This window comes from Battus philenor, unplaced genomic scaffold, assembly GCF_028537555.1.
Source record: "Battus philenor isolate CCGP_79_NKW_IND1 unplaced genomic scaffold, ilBatPhil1.0.hap1 SCAF_26, whole genome shotgun sequence".
NCBI lineage: Eukaryota > Metazoa > Arthropoda > Insecta > Lepidoptera > Papilionidae > Battus > Battus philenor.
Window position 1 is genome coordinate 7589997 of NW_027181689.1, and position 24905 is coordinate 7614901.

The following is a 24905-nucleotide window of genomic DNA, read 5'->3' on the forward strand; positions in this document are numbered from 1 at the left end:
GATGGTTGGATCAAATCCAATCAGGTGTTAATATGGAACTTCATACAAGGCTCAACAACGTCAAAAATGTAACAAGTGGTGCAGCGTATTGAAGACAAATATTATTCCGTGTTCAGAAGATCACAACCGTCAAAAACCAAACAGTTGAGAAAGAAGAATAAAACAAAGAATCATACCTCCATTTCTCTTTGCGATTCCATTATTTTCAATAATAGGTTGACCGTCTGAGTTAAGGGGTTGCTTGGAAATTCTTATCTCCCTTACAATGTAATCGGAGTACCTAGAAATTAAAGTTATTCATTGAAACACTATTGACAACACAACTACATAAAAATATACTTTTAAGAGTAAAGTTAAATGTACACAATCTTCACATAAAAATTATTATCAATAGTAGAAGCATTTAAATGTAAAACTACAAACTATAAACAACGTGCACGACATTGCTTAATTAAAAATAATATTACACGAAGTACCAATACCATCGGATATTCAGATGCATACTTAACAAATATTGAAGTGTTGGCTTACTACTATCGAAGCGTTCGTTTTATACCGAAAGAAAAAATCCCAAAACAGCTACTTGAGATGGATGTGACTACATGCTTACAAAAGTGAGTCGATAAACTACACTTATTCATGTGTGGTCCTACTCCGAAAATAATTCCTTTTGTAAATTAATCTAAAGCCTCCACAACAGTTTAAATCTAAAAAAAAAATGCATTCGTGTAACCAATATTCTAAATATAACAACACATGCAAGATTAACAAGTGATTATAACGAGGGTAAGTAATAATGAAATTTGCAAAAATTCGACTAACCCATCATAAGATGAACATACAGAACACATCACAACACGTGAAATAAAATAGACTATGAAAAAACTACTAAAAATTTGTATTATTTTATATAAACAAAAAATTGTAGTAGTCTTTCATTGAAGCCATTGCCACATTTCCTTAGCCCTATATTTAATAAGTATGCATCTGATTATCCACTCTCTTCTTGAAACCCAAGTAAGGTATTTATCTTATTGCACAACACATTACGCATAGCAGTGTAGTACTGGTTTTGTTTGTCTTACAAACATATTGTATGAGATAAATTTACCAAATCTTTTTTCAATAAAAGATATAATAGCACCCACCTCTTCTCAGAAACATGATGTACACAGACACTGCCGAACGCACGGGGTCCCCTGCTATCATCAGGCCAATACTTGGAGCACTTGACCTTAGAATATTCCTCAAGGTTTGTTAGCATTACAATCAGCTCGAGTCCATGCTCCCATATCATGCGCCAGAAGTCATTAACGGTAGTATCAGTTGGCCCTTGGGCGCAGATAAACTGTTTTCGTTCCTAGAGGAGACAAATCAAGAAGAAAAAACGATTAAGTTTTTTCGTCTTGTAGAATAATAAAGACTTGAAGTAATATAATTATAAATCGCAAGGTAGTAACTTTTCAACAAAAATCTAATTCCATATTTATAAAATCACTTATATTAAACTTTAGTTAGTATAATTTTCAAGTGTTCACTAAAGGCAAAGTGTAATTGTTTGTAAAAGCTTACTTTTACTTAATTCAAGCGATTGATAGATAACGATAACTTTTTAAACCTAATAGATAATAACGTAAATATCTTCACGACTTAAAGTGTAACTTGATCTACATTAGGTTTGTGGAACAAGTCACAGCGCTTTTTAAGGAACTTATATATCATGTGAATATATGGAAAGCAATTAAAAAAATTATTCATTAAAATAGGATATAAACAATAATAAATATGACACTAATATAAGAGAAGATATAAACATGAAAAAGAGTCTTGTAGGTGAAGCATAGTATAAGTTAGACGATCATGCAGTACCTGATTAGGCTCCATTGGATCCTTTGTAAGCAGAATAGGACAGACAACACAAGTTAAACACAAAACATTCGGTAATTATTAAAAATTTAACACAGATCTACAACATCAACTAATTGTTACTTATTTGTATAGCTTTGGGATCATAAACCAGTTTCCCATTATTAGAAATTGTTAGGAAATAAAGGAGCTCAAGCAATAAAATTACATTATGAAAATAAGAAACCTATTGACCCTAATGGAAACGAATAGAAGATTAGTAAGGAAAGATTCAGTCTCGTTCATTATAGAATTAGTAAGAAATAAATAACTGATTGAAGAATTAGTCAGACAAAGGTAATATAGTGCTTTTTTAACCATGCTTTTGTAAGTAAAAGGGCTGATGATTGTAATAGGCGACAGCAATTAAAAAACGAAATAGTGTGTTGACACATGAAAAATTTTCTGTAAAATCGAATGTTTTAATTTTTGAGTCTACAATCCCTATAGCATATCATATATAATTTTAAATATAAATCAGTCTAAAAACATGCTAATTTGCAGTGTATATAGCAACGATCATCACAAGATAACGTGACAGCACTGCAAACGACAGAACTACATTTTGTTTATCTATAAACGCATTTTTAACTCCGCCATTAAATTATACATTTTCTGTGATTAACTTTGTCTGACGAATACAGTTCAATACAAAAAATTTAATTTGGGTTGTGCTGGTTCCTATAAATGAATATTATCTTTATCTATAATTCAACTACATTCAGGACAGAATTAAGTTACATAGGAAGAAGAACAATCTCTATAATTATACTACAAAGCATAGAAATAGTTGTAAGTAATTACGGAAAACAAATAGACGTGAAATACAAGATTATTAAGAACTATTAGAAAGGCTAGTAAACTTTATTACAGAATAATAGGGAGCATTTTTTATGATAATTTTATATTATTTTACAGTTAAGAATTTTTGTTAACCACAAACAAACACAAATTTGATATGAAAATTAAAGCTGGAACTAATTTCTTATTGTAACACTGACCTTATATCCCATGACGTAGTTCGCGTTGATATAATCTGACCCGGATATCCCGTCGATTTGCGATAGTTTCACCCGGGTTTGATCGTAGGCCTTAATATCCGGATACCGGTTCTTTGGTTGGTTCTCACGCGCTTCGGAAGCGTGTGTTGTGCGATCCGGAAAGCATTCGGGTAGCATCTGCAACAACTTGATTTGTTGGTTTCCCATTTTTATTACAGTCAAAATGCACACGCCCCGGTAAACGCGGGGATTTGTATGTTATTTTACACTAATGAACAAAATATATTAGTAACATGTTGAGAAAAATTATAAAAATTTTGAAGATGAAAATTTAACAATACAGTTCATAAAACGCCATCATTAACATGTATTAGCTACACATTGATTTTACAAAAAAAATACAAAAACTATATCGTTCATTGTCCTTTATTCGCCTAACAGAGTTTACATATAGCTCTTTTAACCCTATTGTTGACAGCACGGAGAAGAGAGAAACGATCGTAGTATTGTTAGGTAAACACATTCCCATACTATTTTATACTAGATCCTTCAGATTCACTTTTCACTATTGTCCAAGAAACACAGGGGAAACGAAAATCAATGCAAGAACACGCCAATCATAAGTTAAATATAAATCAAAACACTTCTGTACAGTACAAATTTCAGATGCATGTAAACACTTCTTAAGGTCGTGACCTCTGTTTGGTGTATACATAATAAAATCAAATAATTTCCTCATACATGCAACTTAAAATGTTTCAGCGATACATAATTACACAATTGAAATGATTAAAGATAGAATTTCATAAATTATCAATGAAACAAAAGTAATATAATAGTCGTTGACAAATTGTGACTTACAAACTCACTAATAAATGTACTCGTCCATCATGAAAATCTACAATTGCTAAGTTTTAACACCAAGATTATTAAAATTATTGTAATACTCTTAACAAAGGTATAAATTTGGTTTTGTATCCACATAAAAAAGGCAAAACAGGTAACATACCTCAAATTCTTTCTGAAAACCATAATCGGAGTCCGCCTGTCTTTCAGCATAAGCAGCTGCGAGGTCCTCTTTCGCTATGGGCGGCATGTCCGGAGGGATCGCCGATATCAACTGCTGCCGACCACCCAACGAACCCACCACATACCTAATAAACAATAGTAATAAACTTTATTTCAAACTCTTAAGAACATTTATCTAGTAATAATGTTAATTTAAAGTTAGTATTCTAACAATTTAAAAAGCAGTCTTCAACTTTTTATATATAGTATTAAAATAATATAAAGAAAGTGAATAATTTAATAAAGAACATTAAATCCATGTTCCCAAAAAATTAGGAAGTGGAACGCGAGGTTCCCAATAGTGGGGGCCATTATATCATCTGTATAGATGGCAATTGTAGTGTTGTCTGCGAGCGGGACAGACACATTGTGATGTCAAGACGTTGTACATAGCGAGCCGACATAACATAACACATTCTGAAGAGAACAATGTACATTACAGATACCTCAGCGCTACTTGCAGAGGATTCATCTCGACGTGCGCGTGCGGGGGCAGCTTCCGTGACCGTCGCGTCTGGACTATGCAGATTACGATCATCACCAACACTACCAGAGTTACTACCGAACATGTTGCCTGTCAATAAGAATTATTCGATTAGTGTTACAAAGAAAAGAAATAGAACAAATTAAATTTACAATCTGAATTTAAAGTAATCTGACCAGTAAAGCTATCTCTAGGGCTGCAGGCGGCGCGGAAGCGGTTGCGGTTGGAGCCGGCATCAGGACATTCACGTACTCGCTATATACCGGCTCATCTTGAAGTCTGCCCGCTGTTAAAAAAACACACTTATTAATATAATAAAATTATAATTATCTAATTACAACTTGAAACAATGCATATCTTAATTGCAATAATCATTACACAATTATAGTACATAAAGTACTAATCAAATATAGTACGCTTTACGGTCATTGTAACTCCAATATCTTTACTTTGAGAACGCAAATGAATCATGATTAGAAAATTAAGTTTACAGTGACCAGTTCAAGGCATACCATTCATACACAACAACCAATTTTTCTCTCAGGAAATATGACATACACAATGTAAATATCACAAGTAAAAACAAATTTAAGACTCGACTTTATTCGAAAATCTTTTTATGGGCATTGGATTGTTACAATAATTTATAATCTTCAGCTTAAAGTTAAATTTACGTTAGTTTTAACAAGAAACTCAGTGGATTTTGTATTTTTTTTTGTTTTTTTTATTTTTCTTATGGTCATTCTAACATTTTTTTTCCTAAAAATAGAATGTTTAATTTCCAAACATCTTTGTCGTGAACAAACTCTCAATTAAAGTCACGTGCCTTTTGGCAGAGGTTTAGCTTACTACTTTGTTACAAAATCATTTACACTAACCTATAGTGAGATACTTCAAGTAATGACAGGTATAGCAAATTTTTTTTTATATAGCAAATTTAATTAAAGATCACTATTTTCCTTAATTTATTTTGATATTTATGTACATAAATTAAGTTGTTGTAAATATATTGTGAGTGTATTGTGAGAATGTTAGTGTCCAATTTACTTCTTACTGATTTTCGGGGACCCTTCGAATAGCCTGTTTCTGGAGCACAAGGATGGAATCTATATCAGCGGCACTACCCAGATGCAATAGACAGATTGTGTTACACAGTGTTTATCGGAGAAGAAGCAACAGGGCCCAGATCACTCCATGCGTAACTGGTATTTTGCGCGTAATGTTTATAGAGAGTCAGGTTAAAGATGGTAAGAAAACTCCTACCAATATTTAGTATCATTCGCTGTAATGTTTCTATGCATAATTTTGATTATTCTATTTAATTGATGAATTAATTTTGAAAATGTGGACAAACGACATAGTCAAAGTCGAGAAGTTGCTTAAAGCACGTAGCATAAGTCCTGGTGATCTTGGCGTTGGCGTCTATCGGATGACATGATGATTATAATAATTTTAAAAATGTTCAAAAGCACTCACGAATGACTTCAACAAACAGCGTATAATTTGCCGTATTGTCAAGTAAGCCATCTTTGACTTTGAAATCGTCGTCCGCACTGTCGCCCATCATCGGATTTCTTGTGTAATCACTGAAACAATTATTGAATGCATGTATTTTTATACTTAATTCATATGTTTTATATATGAAATTTTTATAATTACTGCCAAGTAAAGATATGTAGAAGTAGACACGCTGTTGTGTGAAATAAACCTCATATTCCATACAGAATGCTTGTAGTGACAAAATTACAAGACCGTTTATATACCCATGTCAATTACATCATAAAGAGTTCCGAAAGTTGCGCGTCGTATCAAATGGCACGCTCTTTGTTGTGGTCACATTTGTCAAAGCGCGTTGTTCTGTTGCGGTGACATCCTTAAAGGCGATTCGCATGTTTTACAAGACAGTTGGTTAACTGTTTGCGATAGCTTGCATATTACAGAGTACAGAAGCATGTTTAAATAAAAGACGGATTAATCAAGTCAAAATACTTACTTATCACTCCTATCAATGTCAGGATATGACCTTCTATCTCTTTTTATCTCCTCAGGCTCAGAAGTCGAGAGATCTTCCTCGTCGAAGAATTCATCTCTCGTCGTAGTAGTGGGAGTGGTGGTGACCGTTGTCTTCGGTGGTGGAATATCGAAGTACGGGCGCCTGGGCCTCCTCAGGCACCGGCGGCACATATCGCTGTGTAGGGTGGAGTCATCAGCGCTGAATATTGGTTTATCGTCGCCCATTATCACCTCTATGACATCATAACCCGGCGGAAATTTATCACTGAAACAGAATTATATACCATAAATAAATGTCATTTATTTTAATTTCATTACTACGTTTATAAACGGAGATGAAATATTCAGGTGTATAATATGTAATCCTACTATGGAAAAAACTTTAATAGAGAAAAATACGATACAATGAATAGCTCTACACCTTCTTGTGTGCACTGTAAGGTGTCGGAATCATCGCAATTATAATGATGTTATTACATACAATTTTAATATTTTTTTATATTTACAGTATGATTTATATACGTCATATTATTTTATTACGTACATTTATAGCTCATTTACTTTTCAATTAATATATGGTACAGCTCGAAAAACTTGTGATTTCAGAAATAATAAATAACTTAGTGATAATATTATAATAACAACCGTTTTCAAATTTCCGTTTACAACAAATTAGGATTAATTATTGTTTACTATAGCAAAAAGCTATTACACAATTTCGGTTAATTTTGTTCAATGTGATCACTCTGGAAATATTGGAATTTGATATGCCAATAACTTGTGGCAGTCTTGTTGGTATAAATAACGACTTAAATACTTCACAAAACGACTTGTAGCTTTAATCACCAGGGCGTCATATCTCTCTATTTGTCGTAAAATTGTTAGTTAAATAGATTCTTCAAAATAAAGCAAAATAATGCTACTGACATTATGCCTTTTCCAAAGCACTACTAAGACTGTTTCTAATATATAGATAACTCACTGTGAGAAAACATCAGCTATATAGGCCCCAAGCACTGGTCGTACACCATGGGCTTCTTCATAGTCCACTATACTGATGTCGCGTGGAGACGGCAGCTTACCCCAATCGGAACGCGGTAGCAACCTCACCATGAATATTCTGAAAATAATTCAATAAGAATAACAATCGTATTTCGATTCTGAAAACAACACATCCTTCGACGAAAAATTCTAAAAAGCATCTACCAACTGACATTATTTTTCAGAAAAGATACTATAATTATAATAAAGACAATTTTGTCTAATAATCAATAATCATTATATATTATTAATAATTCACTTATTAATATGTAATTTTTAATTTTACCTGTAACAACAAATAGGTCCATTCCTCTCCGAGAGCCTTGGCAAACTTAATCTTAACAAGTACTTATCATTTTCCACTATCTGAAAACAAAAAGATATAATTTTTGTTACAAGATTGTTTTAAGATTAATTCAAGATAATATTAATTTAGCTATTCTGTGACATAATTTAAGCCCAAAAAATTTTTTTGTTATGTAATATTATATATTACAATTTTAACAATTTGTCAATCCCAAATACATTCTATTTTGTTGCACAAGTTCTTTCTACAACTTAAACTTGATAAAATAAGTGTATCCAATGTTTAAATCCAAATTTTAATTCGAATTAATTGCAAACATACTTTTAAATGTATTATAACATATATATAAATATATCAATATAAAATATATAATTTGCTATCAATTTCACAGAAATGAAATATCTACAATAGATCCACTACGTGAATTAAAATCGAGTTAAAAACGTTCATAACGTAACATGGTATGATAGTTGTGATTGGAGTTGCTAGGTTCTTTTTAGTTTCTATATCCCAACATGAGAGTTTTTACTTTATCATCATCGTCATGTCTGCTGATATACGCCCATTCCAAGGCATCGGACAAAAATCGCAATGATGACCAGTCTTGTACTGCTTTGGATAGACCAGTCGGGTTTACCTATAACAAGTCTCCCGGCTTGTGGTCGCCACTTGAGAATCTTTCGACCCCAACAGCCTTTGGTTGCACAAACGATGTGTCTCGCTGTCACTTCGACTAGAAATTATTTGAGCTATATCGGTAAGTTAGGCTTTTACTTGATCCATATAAATATAGACCTCATACCTTAAACCAACGCGGTCGAGGAGGATGGGGTTGCGCGGGAGGTGTGCTGCAACGCTTGGTTTCCTCTTCGCCGCGGCGCTGCGTTCGCGTCACAGCACTGAGACGCACCGTGTAGTTCGTGTTTGGCGGTAGGTCGTCGAAACTGCAAAAGTATTTTCATTTTATTTTACAAAATTTTTTTTTTTTATTATAAGCATATAATATTAACCATGTTATTTCATATACACAACTGAGTTAGACCACTGTACAGCGCTTTAGTTATAACTGCGGCCAGAAGAGGGAAAGTATCGCTTACGTGAGTTAGCCGTAAACGCTCATGGTAGCGGCGCTCATGCTCTTTTATCATCGACTATGCTCTTTTCACTTGCCACTGTTTCATAAGACGCGGAACAGCGGTAGCACTATATGCTAAAAATTTCGAAAAAGGCATAAGCTCCTGGACTGAAAAAACGCGTTAGTATGACGAGCTGATTTAGAAATAATGAATGGTTTTATATTGAACCCTTCTATGTACACTATACACGCATATCAAAGACACATATACAAATCAGAAACCCTTTACTTCGGTCTAAGAAATATAAAATATACAATAGTTAAATAAATAAATGTTTTATTAATATTGAGTGAGAATTTACTATAAAATTAAATGTTTTCTTATACTTATATATTCATCTCTAATATTCTTTGTACATAAAAACCCAAAATAATGTATACAAATACCTAGTTTTACCAAAAATATTGTTTTAAAAAATATATATTTTATTGTATGTTACATTTATTTTTAGTGCAGTGTGTTACTTTAACACATTAATATAGTATCGTTATAAACATAAAAGCTTATTCAAAGTGGTCTCAATTGGCTATGAACCTTTAAATGTTGAGGCCAGTTACCAATAGCGGCCTTCACTCGTTCTATGGGAAATTTCTTCACTGCCAATCGTTTGGATTGTTAGAGGGATTTCAAGTATATGCAAGTCTTTCTCTCTGTAACTGACCTCAATACATTGGAATATTTAAATTGATAAGCCAGTCGTCAGCCCCGAGAACCGCAACCGACCTCTCTCCCTACAACGCGATCGACCCAGCTCCCGCATGGTCAATCGAATGCTGTGGTCTTACATCTCATTCAAGTTACAATAATTTTACTTACCGAGCGCTACGGGTGTCATTGGGTTTAGACCGATACATGGGTCCCCACGGCTCCCTCTGGAGCCTTCCATAGCGGTCTTTAAAGGTTGCGATGCCGCTCAGGTTCATCTGAAGGCGCAACGAACATAGTTTTTTATTTTGTTCCAATTAAGACTCGGATACAAGAATTATTATATATTAACAAACACTTTTGTTTTTCAACCCAAATCATAGTCTTATGAAGTGTTCTTTTCTTTAGCTTTTAGCATTGACATAAATTTATACAGGATGATAGGTTACAGGTTTACAATCTTTAAATAAATGAGTGTATAGTTAATTTAGCAAAAAACTTAAAAGTTTTTACACCTATTTCCTATCACCATGTATAAAGTGATCACTTTGAAATATGTTATATTAATTTATTTTTTTCACATTGGAATGTGGCAAACCAATAACTTCTAGCATATAAAATCTGCAGGGACAGATAAATAAAAACAATTATAATATTTGACTTTTTCTTGCTATATCATCACATGATTTATTACCTTTGAAACCATTGGTTTTTGGATTGGGACTATATATCAATCAACAGTAAATGAGATATCTGTAACTCCTTTAAAGCTTATAACATAATACTTACGCTGTAAGCCTTGATCTCAGCGTTAAGTTTGAAAGGTGGGTCCCAAGTCAAATTCATGAAACCGCTCGAACACTGTATGGTGACGTTGCTCGGTCGACCAGGCGTGCCGCCAAGAGTAATGGCCTTCATCTCCTCGGACCAGTTGCCGCAGCGCTTTGTAAAATCTGAACAAGCGCGGACCTGTAAACAGACACCATTTGTTTGATAATATGTAAAATTGTTGCTTTATTCTTATTATTGTAAAAACAAATTTTCTGTATATAAAAAAGTTATTCGTCGTCAACATTTCTATCGAAGAACATCTACTACTGGAAATGTGTCAGCCACATAAATTTATTGCTTATTTGCCGCTTCGGCCTGCATCCAGCTTCTACTAATAACATTGGAATGGATGTCTGTCACTCTGGTGGGTGGGTGTCGAAAGCTGCACTTGCCGGTACGTGGTTTTAACTCCAGAACCTTATGGCCCTAGCAACCATCATATCTGCGCGCTATGTGGCCACATCAGTTTAGCAACTATACAGCAACATCCACATTGAAATCTCTTATCTATATGTTGTATACCTCCTAGTTCAACACAGTTGTAATATTGCGTCTATACCTAGGATGATTTACCATTCATTACGTCACTTTAGTTGGCAATAAATCTTCATTATTTATCGTCTATTTCTATGTTTTAGCTACTAACTGTAGTATTATTTTTAATGAAAAGTTTGACTGAATAAGAAAGAATTTAAAAGCACTAGGAAAATATAACTCACCCGAAAAACATATGTGCTGTGCGGTTCCAAGTTATCAAACATATATGGCAGATTCCTACTGTCCCTCGAATGATACGCCCGTCTCGGGGCCACTTCATCATTTTTCCTGGCCTCCAATATATAATAGTGTATCAACTCCGCTATATCTTCTGGCGGTGGGGCCCAACCAATAGTGACTGAGGTTGCGGAGAATCCGTTTATTGAAATATTTGGAACGAAAATTGGATCTTTATTTAAAGTTTTCACAGTCGTGTCGTACACATGCGGCTTGCTCTGTCCATAAGCAGTTGTCACTTCCAGTTTGAGTTGATAAGCCGTTGAGTTTTCTAATCCCTCCATAACAAATGAAATGTTTTTCACCCCGATTTTTTCTCTTGTATACAAACTATAATCAGTTGAAGGCAACCTTCGGTACATTAAATTGTAGCTTTTGATGGGCGAGTTATATGAACGTATTGTCCAATTCAGGAAGAGTTGAGAAGCGCTGATCGGTATCACCTTGTCTATAACAACGAGTGGCGCAGCGTATACGATAAGGTCTATCTCGCCGCTGATGTTTGTAGAGGTCACTGGATCCCAAACTTCGCAAATATAAGTGCCGTTATCTTCAGGGCTCTTGATGTGGAGGATGTATGTGCTTTCGATCTGTTTTAGGTCAAGTCGTGTAGCCGGTGCCGTATCTAAATCTATCGCTTCGTCCTCCTTCGCCCGCTTCCACCACTTCACTTCACCCGGTTTGTAGACTGTGGGAAGATAAAAGTGACATTATTTTATTTTTATATTATAAAGTGAACTCGCTAATATTTTACCTCTTAATAAAAAAAAAACGACGCGATAATTACACTGTGCTATACAAGTAGTTTTGAAAACCTACACAATAGAGCGCAGACTTTTGGAGGGGAGACCACGAGGCAGCAAAGGCATCGTAGGACATCCAACCACAAACTAGACAGACTACGTATATAAGGATGGAGGAAGATGCTGAACAGAGACCGCTTCCCAACAGTTCTATAGGAATGATGTTGATACAATATCTCTCGCGCAATACATCTTTTTAATATGATAACCTCAACTGGTGGATCCGATCCTTCTGAAGCACCCTCAAATAAGAATATTAAAAGCGTAACAGCTAAGACAGGAGATTCCTTTGTGGCCCTTTCCGATTAGTTACTTCATGAAACTCTCTGACGACTAAGACGCCCAATCCAATAGAATATCTTCTATTGGATTGAACGCCTTGGTTGCTAACGGCCCAAAGTGCATTTGTCAGTTACAACGAAATACTTCATCTGCGCTTACTAATTTTACGAACGATACGGTTTAATCATCATCATTTTAGCCCTGTGATGTCCACTGCTGAACATGGGCCTTCCATATATATTTCCCAATAATATTGGTTGATCGTTGATCAAGCGTTTTAAGACGAACTTAGAAACGTCAAATTATTTATATTATGAAGTGTAAATTTAAATAAATATTTATGAGTACCCGACTTATACATACATCATTATATATAGTAATATTAATAACAAGTTCTCATAACTTTTTAATAAGGAGATTATTACAATCTAAAATAATAAATATATAAGTAAAGAACGTTTAATGTATTTGTATAAGAAATTTTTACGGTAACGATATAATACTTGAAGCTTTTCCAAAACGTTAACGGTGTCAAGTGCACGTTACACTTGACACCGTTATAATAAAAAATGAGTTCGTCACAAATTTTCAAAACACTGCATGGATTTATCATTAATGTAGCAATTATACACTTAAAATATTTAAAAAATAGAGACAAATGTAAATAATTAGAAACTAATGTTGAATACATAATTTGATTGAAACTAGTATCAAATTAAGCTGTTCTAAAATCAATTTGAAATTGATTCCGAAGCTTATTATGATTGCAGAAGAGTCCACAATAAACTCTGCCTGTCTTTTTCTGTAAGAACTTTCACACGCCGTCTTAAACCAGTATCATGAATAACTCTTTCTCAAGCTACACACAAAATACCAGCTTAATACATTTTAATAAAATTTTTCAGTAAAGTATCATTTTATAGAACACGTTGAGTCTCATCGTCGTCAACAACTTTCAGCTGTAAGACGTCTAGTGCTGTACTAAATCTATAGGAGATAACAAACATAGCCTATAAAAACGGACTGGAAGCGACTTGCATTCAGCCTCTCCCGACCACGGTCTCCACTTCAGAACCTTTCAGCTAAATGAATAAATAATTTTAAGCTATCTATTTTACCTTCAAAAACACACTGCATTGTTACGTTTGCCTGATCCGTAGCGTTCTGTTTAATCGGGCCGGGCGTTTTCTTCACCAGCTTGCCAGGAAAACTCATATCCAACATCAAAAATCTTTCGATCTTCGCTTCACCTAGTTGCGAGATGCATGTGTAGTTTCCAGCATCTTCAGATGTTGCATTACTTATGGAAAGATTAGACATTTTGTACTTCTGCGGATTGCCATCGAGATCCTTTTTTTGGAGCTGTCTCTCTTCCGTGTGAACTTTGATCCTGGAAATTCAATATTTGTTTGTACTGGTGTTACATGGTAAATCAAATTTATTTATGATCGTCTCTTTTTTTGTCTTGGACAAATGTCAGCCATAACAAAGCGCATGTCACAGTGGTTGACTAATGCCTAAGTTCTAATAAGACACCTTTTCGAAAGGTTGAGTTGATGTGGACCATTTATTTAATCATGACATATCAGATAAATAACATAATGGTAGACCGAAGCAAAGTACAAACATTGGGATCAAGAAGGATAGCGAGATCCCCTTGACTCTGTATGATCTAGTCTGTGAATTGTAGGTGGTGGAATAGACCGTGCTTCCATAGGGCATAACCATACAAATCTAAATCCATTTGGTTACCACTGATTGTGAGTTATATTGTAAACAAACAAATGCCAAGCCTTTATTCCAGATTTATTGATTTAGATTAAAGAAGCTGGAAAGTTAAACTCGGTAATAACATTCAGCGGTTTTCTAAAGCTATTCTTTTTTTCGTTTTGAAACTTTTATTATTATACTTACTATAGGAACAAAACACGTTACCTATTGCTAAGTTTAACCGGTTCTCCCTGGTACAGCCAAAGTATCTCCGTCTGCTCGGGGGCCGCACTACAGCTAAGATTGACCTCCTTCCCGACGTCGCCTTTCGGTGACGACACGTCCAGAATCTCCGGAGCATCTTGAGCTGGAGACATCATTATCATTTCGTTAAACTTCTCCCATAACTATAACACTGGTCATGTGTTACATTTCCGTCTTTAATAGTAACTTCTTATAGCTTACTGCATCAACAATTAATGTTTACAAAAGGATATCTTCACGTGTGTGCCGAAAGACTTTTTGTACAATGTATATAAATGTTAATAGCCCACGAGATTCTTCTGAACTTCTTTCACAAATTACAATAGAGATTACCCGATCAAAATGTTTTTGGTTGCTATTTTATGGCACAAATGTTAACCATCATTTCCCACTATAATTTTTTTCCAAATAGTACTCGATAAAATTAAAAATTTAATACTTTTTCTGGTTCTCTGACCTCTGTTAAAATTAATAATAGTATTATCCTAAATAATTTATCGTTTTTCCGTAACTTATACATTAGGTACACAAATTTAATAATTCAACAGGTGTACGCTGTTTTAGGCACTACACGAGTTTTTGTTTAATTATAATTTAGTTACTTTATAACATTGGTGTAAATTTCGAGAATTGTGAACCAAAATAAAAAAAAATAATGACTGGATTACAGCCAACCAAATTATAGATCGACGTCTTCTCTAATTCAAGATATTTTTCAACTCTCTCCCACTGAAATACGAAGGTGAAAATCACAACGAGTGAACAGTATTTAAGAAAATAAAAATCTAATGAAATAAAGAATATTTTTTATAATCAGTAAAGTTGGCATTGTTTGCGCTATTTGTATGATGCATAAAGCACGTATACAATTACTTGCAACTGGCCGGCATCTGTGATGCCATCTGTCGTGTGGGTGTACCTTCAAGAGAACAGTGAATAGGCTCGCAAGTAGGCCTATGCCATTTACCAACGGCGATGTATCTTACAATGGTAAATGGCTAATGCCATTTACCATTGTAAGATACATCGCCGTTTAACATCCGACTGCATTATTTTTAATTGTAGCTACTGTCTGTGAGGAATTGTTAAACTTTACTCTTTTCTACCTTTAAAATAGCGTCTGCCCACTTTAGGAGTTGACGGCATTTTTAAGATAGTCTGGAAAACGAAAACCAATGGGGAAAGCCAATACCCTACAATAAACGTCCTTAGTGTCGAAAACCAGATAATAACTATCGTACGAACCGTATTTTCTCTAATAGAAATACTAAATATGTCTCCAGTAACAGGAGAAGACGAGAACCTCAATTTAAAGCTCTTAGGTTTAGTCATGCTATGAAGAATCGACCTTAGCAACTTGAGCTTGGCGGCCTATCTGATCCTATCGAAGGAGCCATTGAACTTACTGTAATGAAGTCTGTACTAAACGTCCTTCAGCGCTGACAGACAAACAGCGCAAAAAAATAAATTTGGTCGAAATGTGCGACCACTGTGTATGTGCAGGCATGTTAGTAAATCATTATAAACACTAAACAATAGGCCACCGATATGCAAAAAATACGACACAATAAGCAGCGGTGCCTTTTGTTAAAAAAAAAAATAATGCAACACATACATTCAACGACTTCAAAGCTTTTGGCAACTATTTTGTGTACATAGTAAATAGGTATGTTTGCGATCAATCGTTGCATAGCTGTTTGGTTAAATGCAAATATATGGGATGAGTTCAAACAGACAATTTGTTGAAAGCACTTCGATCCATCTGTATAAGAGCCGTAAATTGACGATACGATCGAGATACTGTTACTTTTATTGGATACAAAATTGCTAATTTATTATAATATAGCGGTATCGATTTATTAAAGAAGAGAATTTGCATTTTGCGAATGCAACTAAATTCATGATAAGGCGTAGATGTAATTAAATTATGCAAATAAAAAAAATAGTAACCACGTATTCGGTTTTTTCCCACTTCGTAATGTAACTGTTTCATCATCATTATTATCATTTCAATCATAGATCATTAGATTTCCAATAGGACTAATTGGAAGCATCCTGCACCCAGCGTTTTCCGACGACCTCATTAAAGTCATAAATTCACCGCGTGGTGGAAGTTTTTCGCCGCACAAAGCGATCCGTCATCTCCATTCCAGAGATTTAAGTCCTCAACAGCTATTAGTTCTGCGCGCTATGTAGTCTGCCCAGTGCCACACCAACTTGCCAATCCGCTAGGACATTGCCCAGTTACTTTCTTTCGTCTACGGATCTCCTCTTTTCTAAAAAAAGAAGTTCGGAGGAATATAAAAGTAAGTATAAAGAGAAACATATAGGCTGATATAACAAAAAAAAATATAGCAACGCATTGTAATACTTTTGAAAGGATGCTATATGGTGTTAAGAAAATAAAAAAGTAATAACTAAATAAACTCAAATGTATTAATTGTATAATAAAGCCAAGATATAAAAGCAAGGAAAAAAATGCACTACCTATAGTTATTCGTGGAGGGAAGGTGATGTAAGTGGGGCGGGGTATTAAATGTAACGAATAAAAAAGAAAAGAATGGATTACATAAGATGGGAGGAAGAAGAGTATGGAAGGAAGAATAATATAGAAATAAGAAAAGGTGGTGAATGAATAATTATTATAACTCTTACACTGTATACCTAGGATAGAGGAATTACGAAAGGTAACCAACAGCGGCGACCATTAAGAATAATTAAGAAATCCTGAGCACAGCATACGCGGTTTGCGGATTGGAAGTGCAAAAACATTAAGGACGCTTAGAATAAAAACCGTCAAGATAGTTGTTTGTTGTTCTCAGATCAAAACGCGCCTTGTAGCCTGCGTAATGTTATGAAAAAAGCTATTTTATAGAAGCTTAATTTAATTTTAGATTCTACCAAATTTGGCTCATCTACCATTCTGGTCCTAAATGGGAAATAAAATGTATAAAAATAAATAAACCAATTTAGTAACTAAACTCTTTAGGTATTAGTTTCCTTGGAAATCTCTGACCGTTAAATAAATATTTCAATAGATTTGGATGCCGAACACTAAGGGTGGTGCTCCTCGGAATCTAGGCGCAAGGATCTTGATTGCGAATCTGGATTTGCCCAGTCGCTCAATACGTGTTTAGCATTAAACAGAGCTCTTGAGACAACCCCAAAATTTGTCAGTAGCTTTTATCGGATTATACCATGCCCCCTGCATGGTATCAAATAAGAGAGGGTATACCGAAGGACCTCCTATTTACTATAGTGGAATAATTTTACCGGAGGTAGTTGTTAAGTTACATCCGCGGCGTTTATTTATATATCAATGTGCTGCATTTCATACAGCTTTGACGAGATTCTCAATATATTTGGTAAACTGAGAAGTGTTTATCTCCAGCCAAGACTAAATTATCGTCGACGAAAAGACCATGTAAAACAGAGAAAATTTTCACCGCTTAAAAGAACAATATGTGAAGGAATTTGAAAACATTATGATCGTGTAAAATTGTGTGATTATTTAATAAAACACAGAATATCTTCAGAATGTCAAGGAAATACAAAACGCACTTAAAATTTACAACAATACAAAGATTCCCAAGGCACCTGAAATCAGTTTGACAAGTTTCTATATAAACGCAAACGAAATCTAGGAAGTATAAAAAACACTCCTTTAATCACCTCAAGTCTTTTTTTAAAACTTTTAAGATACTATAGAAGTTGTGCCTGTTATAAGTTTTTAAGCTTTAGAAGGAAGTATCATTCTATTATTAAAATGATGTATGTTTACTCAATAAACAATTACTTTATTTAAAATTATAAGTTTTTTGTTTTACTAAGCAGCGAAACATAGCCCACAGGTGGGACTTAAGAGCTCGTTAAAATTGTCGAAAGACGCTGGATGCAGGCCGTTTCCAACCGGTTCTTTTGGAAATCTATTGGAGAGGCAATATTACGTTCAACGGCTAATTAAATTATGATAATTACTAGTAAGAAAACTAAAGATAGTATTATTATTGGAAAAAAGGAAGATTGCCAGAAATAGTTTGGGAAATACTCATGAATTCTTTTCCTTTATATTTAGAGGTTTTACTATCAAACAATATGTAAGGATATTGCTATAACGTAAAATATTACAAGTAAAATTATAGGTTTCACGAAGTTAAATCGTATCAAGAAATTTCAATTCGTTTCCGGTAACAGATTTATTAAATCAAGCCATTTATTAAGTCAAGAATCGATAACTCAGACAAGACCTATTTATCATTACACCACAACAAAGTCACACAAATCGAAACAGTATAATTTGTCTTTTATTGATTCCTGAACATACCCGGGATTTCCCCCAAGCCTAAACTATTACTTCCCATATTTTTCCTCCTTTAATTTTACAAAGCGGAAATACAAGCAAAGAAAATAATTACAGATAGCGAAGATTTCTCGGAATAACCTAAATATTTTAATTAAAAAAGTAAATACATATATATGCCGACATTTGCCCGAAGGCGTCACAGTGGTTATATTGAGGGTAAGTCTTATTTACACTGGTCGGATACATTATTGTATAACAGTAGTGCATGAACATTATTGTTTCATTAGTTGTAATAGAAAATAATTTCTCGTGAGGACATTATCATGTGATATGCCAATTATTAGCGTATAAACCTACGCAGCTTTTTTAGCATCGAATGTTATATCATCATCATTTCAGCAGTAGGACATTTACTGCTGGGAATAGGGCTCCCACAGAGATTTGCAATTGGAACGATTGGAAGCGGCCTGCACTGACTACCTTTAAAAGGTCATCCGTCCACCTTGTGGTTAGACGTTCTGCGCTCCGCTTGCCGGTTTATGTTCTCTGCTCAATAATCTTAAACCCGCAGAAAGAGACAAATCTCAGTAGTCAAAGTAAGCATACAAATATTTGAGTGCCAGTGCGGGCTTCCGATCATATGAAGCAGGAACATAGGTTACCAAGAAAGGAATGATATAAAAAGGTGATTCAATAGGCAATAGTGAGCTGGTGGGTGTCACTCTAAAGGACCGAGAGACAAACAAGTTGCTCAGAAATAAAAGTAAAGTCACAAATATTGGATTTATAGTCAAGAGAAAATAGAGAATTAGAATGGCTCGGCCACATTGCTATAAAACATGAGTTCTAATTGCAGCTAGAATAAAGATCATAGAACCAACAACAGCCAGGGGGGAGGCAACAAAAGCGATGGAGATAAATGAAAAAAGCCTATTAAGAAAACGAGAAGAACTAAGAAGTAAGAAATGTAGATATGCATCAGATTTGTAGACAGTCCTTCTTTTCTGACGAACAGGACATTCGTATAAACGGTTACATACATACATTGGTGACGATATATAGATATGACATCTAATATTGAAATCGAAAAAAAAACATTATCTGTCAATAAAGATACGCCAATAAGGTCCTGTTAGATTTTAATTATTTCAAACTTTGTACTTAAAGAAGACATTCTATAAATGAATGGTTTTTTTTTTACTACATCGTCATTGATTACATATTGTGTGTAAGAAATAAAATGTTTCAAAAATATTTTGTACAAAGTTATATATTCAACAATAAATAGAAAAGTAAATAAATACACGAAAAATGAACTTCGCTAATTAATCTTTCAAACATAAAGGCATTTCAGGTCGAGTGTACTTATAAACAAGAGCATAAATAATTCAGACCTAATGACAGACTACCGATACACAGAATATTCAATCAAAAATAATTATAATGTACGTACTTACTTTCCACTTATCGTAATTTCACTTCGATATTCATTTTCGAAATTAGAACACATGTATGTATGATTAAATTCAAATTAAGAAACGATTTCACTTCATAAATACAACTCGGATATTCCATTTTCGAATTGACGATTGTTTTTTTTTATTTATACCTTTTTCTAGTGGCTTGAAATAATCTAAAAATTCATACAATCCTGATTGATAGTTTCTGTGTTTCATATGTTATATAAATTTTTCGTCATTACTCCGGTTATTTTTTTATTAACATGTTAACGTTTTGTATATTTTGCAGCCTAACGATGAGCCTAGCATACTATTCCATTCGGACAAATTAAGTATATACATATAAAATGCAATTTTATACGTAGAACGTCTAAAACCTGTAAGTTTTTATTACATTAGAAAACCACGCCGTCCCAGAACCACATGGCCCATTTTTATGTGCGTTTTATTTGATAGTTGTAATTAGTAGCAGTTTAAAATATGTCTTGTGTGAAAAGTTACGTATGCCTCTTATACATGGCTCATGGGTGACCTACGTGGCTTAAATGGTTCAGTGAGGGATGACTCACGGGTGAGCCCTAGGCGAGATGAAAATCAATTTTACGTGTTAAATAAAAATCTGTACAAAAACTCGCCAAATCGTAAGATATACTTAAAGGCTATGTAAACACATCCTTAGCTCGTCATACTAATGAGATAGATTGTGAATCTGTTCATCAACTCATTTATTTATATCACAAGCTAAGGATCATCAACAATGTTAACATAAACATATACGTAAATCATTATAATTAATGTTAATACTAGTAAATACATTAGACATAGGCGTGCACAATATTTTTGTTTGAACGAGGTAAAACAATATTGAACAACAATGAAAGAAAATGCTACAGAAAATAAACAAAAAGACCATTTCATAGATAAGTTTTTTTTTCTGAATGATCAACAGTTAAAGGTAGAAGTAAGTCTAGCCATGTAAGAGTTACATTATAGATTAGTACAATAATTAGCATTCATTCTAGACCTTGTTAAAGTCCGAAGACGATAGATTTGAGCAGCTTTCGACAAGTCCTATTGGAAAACTATGGGGGAGGCCTATATCCCGCAGTCGACGTCCTATGGGAAGAAGGACGATGAAGAGCTAAATGCGATCCAGAGAGTATTTTGTCAATTCTACTGAGTTCTTCACAAAACTCCGAGCCGTTAGGTATGTTATGCAAGAATAATAAATCTAACATTCCTATACTTCTACGTAACGATATTGTAACGGCTCGAGCCTAAGTTACTAAGAGAGCCACAAGCTTTGTTATCTAAACCGAGGTTCTAAGCTCTATTTACGCCCTACCACTTTAAACGCGCACAATCTGTAAATAACATTTGTAACAGCCATCACAAGCCACAAAAATATCACGGAACAGCGCTTTGCTGAAAACTTAAAAAACAGAATCTTCTAGAGCAGCGGTCCATGCTCGTTATAAAGAGATAGATAAACTTTTATAAAAGATACTTCCAGCGGTGTAAAAAATCCAGAAGTATTATTAATTTATCAAATCTTAAATTGCGTCAGGAATCGTCTTATCGTTATTAACCGTAAAAATGCAAGTAAGGGACCCTTTTCCTGTAGACCCTTTTCTCGGCTATTGTCTACGCACGTACCCAATTGTTTTCCAGTAACTGACGAGCCCTTGGTTCCATTGTCGTGTTCCATAAATTTTTGACTCGAGTATTCATTCAAAACTCTGTATTTGATTTAAGACATTCGCAACGGAATTAAAGAAGTTCCGCGTTTTTTTTTCTGAAAATGTAATACGTGACGTACTTCTCTTTGCCAATTGTAATTTGAAGTTTCACCGGACGTGACAGACGCTGAAGGCAATTAGTTCAGTTTTATTTGGAGGAACTAAGCAGGAAAGTTCCTTCGAAAGCCTCAGATCTAGTCGTTATAATGCCTCACTCGAAAAGGGACGATTCTAGTTTGCTCGAGAGAACCGAATCGGATTGATGCGGAAATTTGTGTAGAGAATATTATAATGTAGGCTTCTCTACGTGAATCCCAAATGTCGAGAACAATGGGATCAAAGAGCTGCTACAGTATCCCCGAAAGACCTAATAATCATCTGAGGTATACGATGGTTATAAGATGCACACGAGATATTTGAGAAAAGATGGCTTAGAATTTTTCTGCCTCCAGAGAGTAGCATGTGTGCTCAAGCACTAGGCAAATAAGGATGTTCATATTCATGTATCTTAAGACTTATAACGAAGACACGCAAACATTTCATATATTTTTATTTACAAATTTCTATTTAATGGATAAGACAACTACGTCTAAAGTGTATTAAAAATAAATTGATAATAACTCGACCACTGGAAAATAATAAAACTCATATTTTCATAACCTTTTTAACTAACCATGTTGGGGCTAAAAGAACTTTAAAGATCTGCCTAACCCCATGTGTATTAGGGAGTCGTGAAGTTTTAAAGTATTAAAGGGGTGTGATATTATAAACAACTACGGGCTTTGACGACAGTTAGAACAATAAGACCACTTGAAAATGACGCTGGGGTAGTTGATTGCATTCTAAAAGCTCCTTTCAATGTGAAACTCGATATTATGGCCGGCGTGTGTGCAAACATTACAAAATTACATCCAATATATAACTTGCCAACAACAACCGAAAATCATTTAGGAACGCAGCTAAATTGATGAACACGACTAGTACTAATTTACATATCTATATTTATAAGGTTCTCGTGTTGCGCCTACGAGCCGGACGTCGCGGCGTGGGTAGGCCTCCCACTAGTGGACCGAAGACAGTGAAGATCGCGGGAAGTCGCTGAATACGTGCAACGTAAGATGGATCACTGTGGCAATCATTGCCATGCAATAGTCTTCTACTGCATGGCATACCTATCGGCGGACATGTTGATGATGATGTTATATATAATATAAGCGTTTTCCCTCTATGTACTTCGGTAGCGTCCATTGCTTCGGCCGCTGCAGCAGTGAATGTGGTTCGGACTTAACTGGAGCAAACCATAGAGCAACAGTGAGTGGACGGCGTCCCCGTCTGCCCTTCCAAGTATCAAAAGTTTTTACTGCTTTTTCTGAATATATAACTGAAGAACTCATTTCGCCTCCGTAACCAAATCTCAAACATATCAATGCGTAATTAGCTCAGAATTTAGCAACCAGATTGAATCATAAATGAGGAGATCCGTAGGCAAAGGAAAGTAACAGATATAGCAGAGCGGATTGGCAAGTTGAAATGGCAGTAGATAGGCCATATAGCGCGCAGAAATAACAGCCGCTGGGGTTTGGCTTTGGAGTGAAAACCACAAACCGGGAAGCGCTGCGTAAAACGTTCACATATGTAGACAATACCTCTGTATAAATTGATACATTACATTATAAATAATTAGACGCCACAAAAACTAGTGGATAAAACAAAAAATAAGCAATTAAAAACCAGCAATGTGACCTTGTTCGGAACCTATCCCAACAATAGCACGCATTGTTAACGGCTCTTTATATTTATAACCGAGATAAACAATGGCCTACGTGAACTCGCGTCCGTACAGCATTCGCCCTTTTTATCAACATTTCCAACTGATAAATGCTACATAATTTACTTTAGTACGTTTTACACAGAATCGAGACAAATTAAAATGGACCATATAACCAAGGACTTACAGATGAAAATCTCTTGTATTGACTTATCTTGGATGATTCAGTGAATCTTCCTTATTCGCACCGAAATTTATAATAATCGATTTGAAGGTCCGGCAAAACCTAATGCTTTTTTAATAAAAATAAAATCGTTTTAATTAAAATCGGAAAAATTAATAATTCTTATAGTATAAAGGATGATTGCTTTAAAAGCTTAAAAGGTATTGATTATTTTGAGTCAATTAATCTATGGTACGCCATATTCAGAATTAATTTTTTTTACAAATAAATCAATGATAATATAGTAAATAGAAAAAGCGTTTTTTGAATTCGGATTACCTATGTTTACTCTCTGGACCTGTAGACTGTACTGCCAGAAATTATTGGCCTACGTCATTACAAAAAATAAATTAATGTAACATTCAAAAGAACCCGCTTTATACACGATTACAAAAAAATTTTGACAAATAATCTATACAATAACCTTATTAAAGGTTTTACATCCATCTATCTCCCTGTATTTACCAGCATTAAAATCATTATTACTAACGCCATTAAATTTCACTAATAACTGGAATTTTAGAAATTTCAATAAAAAATCAAAATCAAAACCTTGTCTGTCATAAAAGCTGAATAAATTTAATATAAGTTATGTATTTTATTTGGACTTTAAAACCATTTTTCTTGATTTAAACCACTTTCTTACTTTTTTCAAGTTATCACTCGTCTTTTTTCAAACGCTTATGGCTTATGTAAATTTACAACTTTAAAGCGTTTACACATATAACAAACTCCCCTGTATATTATAAAAAACAGGTACAAAAATCGAACGAAGATTTTTAAATTAAGAATTTTTTTATTCTGTATTTTATCTTTTATCGGGTATCATGACCCCGGTATGGTCGCTTTCATGTAACGAGCTAACGCGTAGATTGCGCTATGCTTTAATGAAAATAAACAAAAATGTATTCTTTCCGTCGTTCCGCAGTTGAGAAGCAACAGCTGTTCAACCTCCATATTACGTAACACGACGCGATGGATCCGTGTAGACCGTTTATTTCGTTTGAGTTCAATGCCTCGTGAGAACATGTTTACATTCATAATACATTGGCACGCTTTACATTCATTTTTTACGTGCTTATCTTAAATCTTACTTTAACATATTTAATTACAAGATAACAAATACACAATGATTGGTTACAGGTATA

The 24905-nt window shown here is 34.4% G+C and overlaps 1 protein-coding gene across 3 annotated transcripts in view; it reads right to left on the bottom strand.

The window, feature by feature from the left end:
* Ptp69D (Protein tyrosine phosphatase 69D) overlaps positions 1-24905 on the bottom strand; it is a 58026-nt gene that overhangs the window by 12896 nt on the left and 20225 nt on the right. The window contains exons 2-17 of one of the 3 annotated variants that reach the window (XM_068768688.1): positions 14226-14367; positions 13409-13680; positions 11151-11893; positions 10390-10569; positions 9772-9878; positions 8622-8763; positions 7799-7878; positions 7454-7591; positions 6452-6736; positions 5935-6044; positions 4635-4744; positions 4421-4548; positions 3916-4060; positions 2907-3083; positions 1149-1360; positions 177-280 (exon numbers count right to left, since the gene is read on the bottom strand). In XM_068768688.1, the coding sequence (XP_068624789.1) occupies positions 177-280; positions 1149-1360; positions 2907-3083; positions 3916-4060; positions 4421-4548; positions 4635-4744; positions 5935-6044; positions 6452-6736; positions 7454-7591; positions 7799-7878; positions 8622-8763; positions 9772-9878; positions 10390-10569; positions 11151-11893; positions 13409-13680; positions 14226-14367 (3075 nt within the window). Of the gene's footprint in view, positions 1-176; positions 281-1148; positions 1361-2906; positions 3093-3915; positions 4061-4420; positions 4549-4634; positions 4745-5934; positions 6045-6451; positions 6737-7453; positions 7592-7798; positions 7879-8621; positions 8764-9771; positions 9879-10389; positions 10570-11150; positions 11894-13408; positions 13681-14225; positions 14368-24905 lie in introns of all 3 variants that reach the window. The other 2 variants (XM_068768687.1, XM_068768689.1) reach the window with 2 other exon arrangements.